At 40.7% G+C, this 6208-nt stretch overlaps 1 protein-coding gene across 3 annotated transcripts in view; it reads left to right on the forward strand.

The window, feature by feature from the left end:
* The window catches only part of ltk (leukocyte receptor tyrosine kinase), a 64604-nt gene that overhangs the window by 38959 nt on the left and 19437 nt on the right, over positions 1-6208 (forward strand). For all 3 annotated transcript variants that reach the window (XM_014014233.1, XM_014014239.1, XM_014014242.1), the window contains 9 exons: positions 1054-1203; positions 1505-1605; positions 1764-1924; positions 2724-2818; positions 3606-3674; positions 3762-3936; positions 5350-5500; positions 5624-5752; positions 5842-5998. In XM_014014233.1, coding sequence (XP_013869687.1) covers positions 1054-1203; positions 1505-1605; positions 1764-1924; positions 2724-2818; positions 3606-3674; positions 3762-3936; positions 5350-5500; positions 5624-5752; positions 5842-5998 — 1188 coding nt within the window. The remainder of the gene's footprint in view (positions 1-1053; positions 1204-1504; positions 1606-1763; positions 1925-2723; positions 2819-3605; positions 3675-3761; positions 3937-5349; positions 5501-5623; positions 5753-5841; positions 5999-6208) is intronic.

Genomic DNA, 6208 nt, shown 5'->3' on the forward strand with positions numbered 1-6208 from the left:
GAACACAAATAAAATGAAATGAAAGGCGGCAGAGAGAAGAAAAAATCTTATAATATCTGCCCCTTTTTTTCTCAAGTATAAATTAAAACTATAATAATCTTATAAATAACTTTGAAGTAAAGAAAAAGTCAATTTATTAAGTGTTATGTTTAAATTCTGACTAATTTTTGTGTTGGATGCACTGTTACTAATTTGTATGAGTTGAAGTGTTTGTCTCTTACTGTAGTGTTAATTGCACCCTTTGACTAAATGATGTAATGCTTTTATATGTAATGCTTTTCASTTTGCAGCAGCACACGACTGGAACACACTCCAGAATACCCTTAAACTCACATCTCTGATCCCAATCTCCACATTTAAGCAGAACATCCAAAACACAATCACCGACGCCTGTTCCTGTTGACAGTTTTGAACACACATTTAGGCACTTTCTTTTTTTCTTTTTCTACTTTCTACATTTATTTCTTTTAATGTAAATGTTTGTGGTATGCTCAGTGTTGTATATATTCATTCATGCAGCCTCTTGGCCAGGTCATGTTTGTAAATGAGAAGCGGTTTTCAAACAGTTTACCTGCATAAATAAAGGTTAAATAAATAATATAAATATGTGGGCTGACATAAAACATTCAAATCTGCGTCAGTCTTATCGTACTCCTGAAAACGAATCCGCTCAAACTGAACAGGTAACAGGAAATTTAGATTTAAATTGAGTCTTCCTATATTTCGCAGCTGTTTGTTGGTGTAACTCAGTTGTATAAGTTTGAATTTGTTTAAAATATATTATTGTTAGGGGTGCACTGATTCTGATTTTGTCTGATTTGTGCCGATTATAAGATCAGCTTGTTGGTGTATCGACCAGTCTCCCAAAATTAAGGAAATCAGGGCCGATTTATCGGTGCAGCCCTAATTATTGTTAATTATTATTACAATTATTGATGTCAATATTGTGCTCAATGTGATGTCAGCAACACACAAACTACAATTCTCCTTTTTTATGTTTTATTTTTGCAGCTGCCTCTCTCTGTGAATTCTAATAAGCTGGTTTCCTTCCAGACGCTCTTCCCTTCGGCTCGTACTGTTCGTTTGAGTCGGATTCATGCGGTTGGTCCGCGTCCAACCAGCACTCAGGCTGGAGGAGAGTCGCTGGAGCCGAGCTGCTGGAGAAAGACAACATGCAGGGCGTCACTCTGCAGCACACACCAGGTGTGTGTGTGTGTGTGTGTGTGTGTGTTTGTCATTTCTATGATTTACAACCTGATTTTATTACTCTTCTGCTCCGTCTCCCCCTATGATGGTGAATTATTATGTTTCAGATAGATGGGGGGGAAATGAGCGTAGATTTATGGTGTGTGATGTGCAGAATGAGCCAACTCTCATATCAAACTGTTTTTGTTGTTTTTAGTGTTTAATTTGGGTTTTGCTTAAAAAAATGCACATTATGGCTGAAAAGGGAATAGTAATAATATTATAGTACAAGTTAAATGTTAAATGTTCTGTTTTTCAGGACACTTCCTGTTCCTGCAAGTGAAAGAGAGTGACTCTCCACAGGAGGCGTCCGTTCAGAGCTCCTCTTTCCCTCGTCCAGTTTCTACCACTGCCTGCCAGGTCAGCTGCTTGTCAAAAGAACATTTAAATAAAATATTTAAATGTTATTAATATTTATTATAATATTAAAATAAAATAGTGTTTCTTTTCTTCATTTTGTGGGTCAGACGTGTTKGACTTTTAAAACCTCCTGTTGTTCTGCCTTTGTGTTAATGCAGATGAGTTTCTCTTTGTACATACACGGCAGTTTTAACGGTTCTTTGCAAGTGGCCATAGAGGAAAACGAGACCAACGCCGTCCTCCTGGTGTGGGAGAGYCACGGTCAGTGGACGGACGACTGGGAGGCCGTCGCTCTGGAGCTGAGAGGCTTTAATCACGGGTGTGTGACGTTCAAGAGCAGAAATCTGAAATACACCTGGGAAAAAATCAGACGATTGAATGTTTTTGGTTTATAAAACAAGCCCTGGTACCAAATGAAATCACAAAAAAAATCAGATAATAATTAGATAATTAAACCAGGTAATGGCTTGTTTTTAATGTTGAGCTGATATAAATTACAAAGAGTTGTTAATGGTCCAACTCAGATGAAAATAAAAACAAACCTGTTATATAAACATTTGTTACAACAATAAAAACTTATAATGGTGAAAGATTTTGAGGAATTTAACTGTGTGGTAATAAGACACCCTTAATGTAATCTAAACCTTTACAGATCGATTTGTAAAGTCAGGTTTAAAAGGAGGGTCTGAAACTAAAAGGCAAAACTAGAGGGACTATTAGAAACATTAAAATGCTCAGCGGTCTTTATTTTGCTTTTATGTTCGATTAAGTGCTGAACAAATAATWTTTTTAGACCTGTGGTTTGGAACASTCGTTAGTGATGCGCAGTGTTTTAATAATTACATATTGTGGTCTCTTATTGTGTGTCCTAATGCAGCACCTGCACGTTTCCACTGCATTTAGTTAGTTACAACAACACCTAATTTCCCTCTGGGATCAATAAAGTATTTTTGAATTTGAATTTTGAATTGAATTTGCAAAGTGTATATTGAGGCGTTTCTTATTATTTTTAATGCTTTGTAAGGATTTCATGTGTTTTTAGCAGTTTTATTGCCCTCAGCGCTCATTGTTTTCTTACTTAGAGATATTACCTTTACCTTGTTTCTGCTCGGCTCCAGGTTTCATGTGAACGTGAAGGCAGCGTGGCCTCCAGGCTCCAGGGCCGATCTCGCTCTCGACAACATCGCCGTCGGAGCGGCCTGCTTCAGCTCAGGTACGCTCAGAACGCGCGTCGCTAATTGATTGTAAAGCCCAAACGAAAAGGCTCTTCTTGAAGGTCACCCAGTTTGARTTTGAAATTGCGCTTTCCAAAATCAAACCCAAGAGCGGAGAGGACAGACTCCTCCTGACACGCTGCAGCGTTTGTTTGATGCCTCGTTTTAATGATTGGCCCTGACGTCTGGCTAACCGCCGCTAAATAATTTGCTGCAAACCCCCCGTACCGCAGTACGACAGCAGTGTGAGCCAGCATTCTTTGGTTTGTAAAGTTTGGGTTTTAATGTTCACAGAGCTGCTGGGAGGGATTTCTCTAACCYTTCACATCTGCACAAGATGGGAAAGGTTTGTTTTTGTTTGTTCACGGTTTTWTAAGAAGAGCTGTTTGAAAATTGCAGGGAGGCACGACGGCATTTCTAACACCTCCTCTAAGGCTTGTTGTGACTTCAGAGCAGGTGTGTGCTTACAGGTCTGACCTCAGTCTGGTCTGGGATCTGGGTTGTTTTTGGAGAGGCTTGTGAGGTTCAGACCATCAGGCTTTTTTTTTTTTTGTTTAATCAGTTTAAAGACCAAAGATCTGTGTGTTTTTACCACTAAATGAATAAACTCCTGTGTTAGCATGCAAAGACAAAAGATGAGAACAAAAGAAAGATTTAATGTAGTTGTTTGGTTTTATCCCATGTTCATGGTTTTTTTGAAATTCCCTTCAATAAAGTTGTTATAAATCAGTCAGATAAAGAGAAAATATTCCAGCTCAGTGTTTCTTTTTGTTGCCGCGCTCTCAGATCTCAACTCCCTGCTGCAAATGGATGATTTGGACTTCATGAACCCGCTCCCAGAACCTTCCATCACAGGTAGACCCATCAGTCCTTTTGACACAGATACGATAAAATGAATTTTGCATCATTTTTAGAGTCATTAATACATGTGTCTGTTTGCAGAAGTCTCTCTGATGACATGGTGGTTTAACTCATGTGGTGCCAGCGGCCCCCAGGGCCCGACCCAGGCCCAGTGTGACAGCACCTACAGGAACAAGAACGTCAGCGTCACTGTGAGGAAGGAAGGCCCTTTGAAAGGTGTCCAGACGTGGAAGGTGCCCGCTACCAACAGATATCTGTAAGTGACGGTGGAGAGCTTTAAGATTTATTATTATTTCTTACTGGTTGTCTTTAAGTCAAGTCATCTTTATTTGTATAGCACAGTTAAAACAGGTAAACTGTTATCAAGGTGCTTCACAACAAATAGAAAATTAAAGCAGAACACTGTAACACACAGCAATGATGGCAATTAAAAACAGTAAGTAAAATGAAAATATCATCTAGTGAATGAGACCAGTATTAAAAGAAACACATAAACTGCATTAAATCAGCTCACTCACAATGAAACACCAGAGAGAAAAGATGGGTTTTTAGCAATGACTTGAACTGGTGAACGGAAGTGGCCTGCCTAATGTTGAGGGGCAGATTATTCCAGTGTTTGGGACCGATGACTGAAAAAGCCCGATCTCCTCGGAGCTTCAACCTTGTTTTTGGCATCTCCAAAAGCATCTTACTGTTGATTTTATTTGCAGTTTAAAAAAAAGGACCAGTTTAGACATTTTTGTTACTTTCTGGCCCTGCAGACTGATGCACTTCCTGTCAGTCAGTCACTGTCCGGTCAGTCTTTGCAGGTGAGAGTAATGTTGGTTTTGATTTTGCATAAAGACTGTTTGTGAYGWCTCCATCCATCCATCCATCCATCCATCCATCCATCCATCCATCCATCCATCCATCCATCCATCCACATGTCTTCAGCTGTAGAACAAACGTCCTGTTGCTTCGTCTTTTTCCTTTCCGTGTCCTGGATGACTGAGAATCCACTGAAATTTGGCAGTGTAGTTGATGATTCAGCGCTCCATGAAGCATCTATGGAGGTTGTATTTAAAATATAATGTGAACGTCCACAAAAAAAATCTGATCTGAGCAAAAKCTGCTCAAACTGCAGTTTGAACATAGCCTTAGTCAGCTGGACCTTCTTTACTGATCCCGGCAGATGTTTCATATCTCATCTTAAAGGTTCATTCAGTTTGAAACAACAGGTGTGGKGGTACAGGCGTGTTGTCATGTTTGTCGATGACACTTCTGTTGTGAGTTGTTGATCGACGGGGGATGTTTTAGTTGCATGTTTGGAGATTTAAATGGGTGTGAAATCACTTGAAATGAAGCGTAAAGACTGCAGTGCAGGTGTTGGGTAGAACAACAGCCTGTAAAGATTAATGTTTAATTTCACCTTCAGTGGAAACGTTAAGTGTGTGCAGATGCTTATTTTCTCAGTTATGAGCACTGAAAGTTCTTTTACAGCATTTTTACAAGTTGTTAATTGACTCACAGGTAACTGAGCTCATAATGATGTGCACTAAACGTGTTTGCTTTGAAGAGAACTGMTAATGAGTATATTTCAGTCTGCCTCCTTTGCTGGGATGCACAGAGGAGCTCGTGTTTCTTTCTGTCATAAAGTTTAATTTCCTCACATTTCYTTGATCTCCTTCAGGGTCTCTGCATACGGAGCTGCGGGGGGGAAAGGAGCCAAAAACCATAATAAACGCAACCACGGCGTGTTTATATCAGCCYTATTTCCTCTGGAGAAAGGAGAAGAACTTTACATCTTGGTGGGCCACCAGGGAGAAGATGCTTGTCCTGGGGTGAGCGGGTTAAGTGTCCCGGTGTCTCTCACCACCACGCTGACCCACATAGAGCCGCTGTTTCTGACAGACTCGTGGTTTAGTTTTATTTATCTCCTCAAACGCTTGTTCTTTCTGCGTCAGAGGAATCCCCTCACACAGAAGATCTGCCTGGGGGAGTCGTCTGTGATCGAGGACAGCCGCAGGTCTGAGACCGGTGCAGGGTGGGCAGGCGGAGGAGGCGGCGGTGGAGGAGCCACTTACGTCTWTAAGGTGCAGCTTCCCTCGTCCTGATTGGATCCACCAATAAAATGTTTGCTTTTGTGATCTGTTTGGTATTTAATATTTGGGTCATTTGTCAGATGGATGGTGGCGAGCTGGTTCCWTTGCTGATTGCAGCCGGTGGAGGAGGAAATGCCTACATGGAGGACTCAGAGTCCAGTTTGGACTCGATGCCTCTGGAGCAGTTTGAAAACAGCACGGCAGCCGCTGGTACCAGTGGTCGAACTGGTGCTGCAGGTAGTGAAACARGATTTCAGACGTTAAAGCCACATCCTGTAGGACTATCTTTACAAGTTGTAAAGATGGCTGTAACAGCCTTGGTCAGCTGATCCATGCCAGGTTCGTTTAAAGGGGAAACTTCATGTAAAATCAACTTTTTTGAGTTTTATATCATGTTATAATGTTACACTCTCATAAAAAAAACATGTCAAAAGCCTTGCTTTGACT

Source organism: Austrofundulus limnaeus, unplaced genomic scaffold (assembly GCF_001266775.1).
Source record: "Austrofundulus limnaeus strain Quisiro unplaced genomic scaffold, Austrofundulus_limnaeus-1.0 Scaffold2, whole genome shotgun sequence".
NCBI lineage: Eukaryota > Metazoa > Chordata > Actinopteri > Cyprinodontiformes > Rivulidae > Austrofundulus > Austrofundulus limnaeus.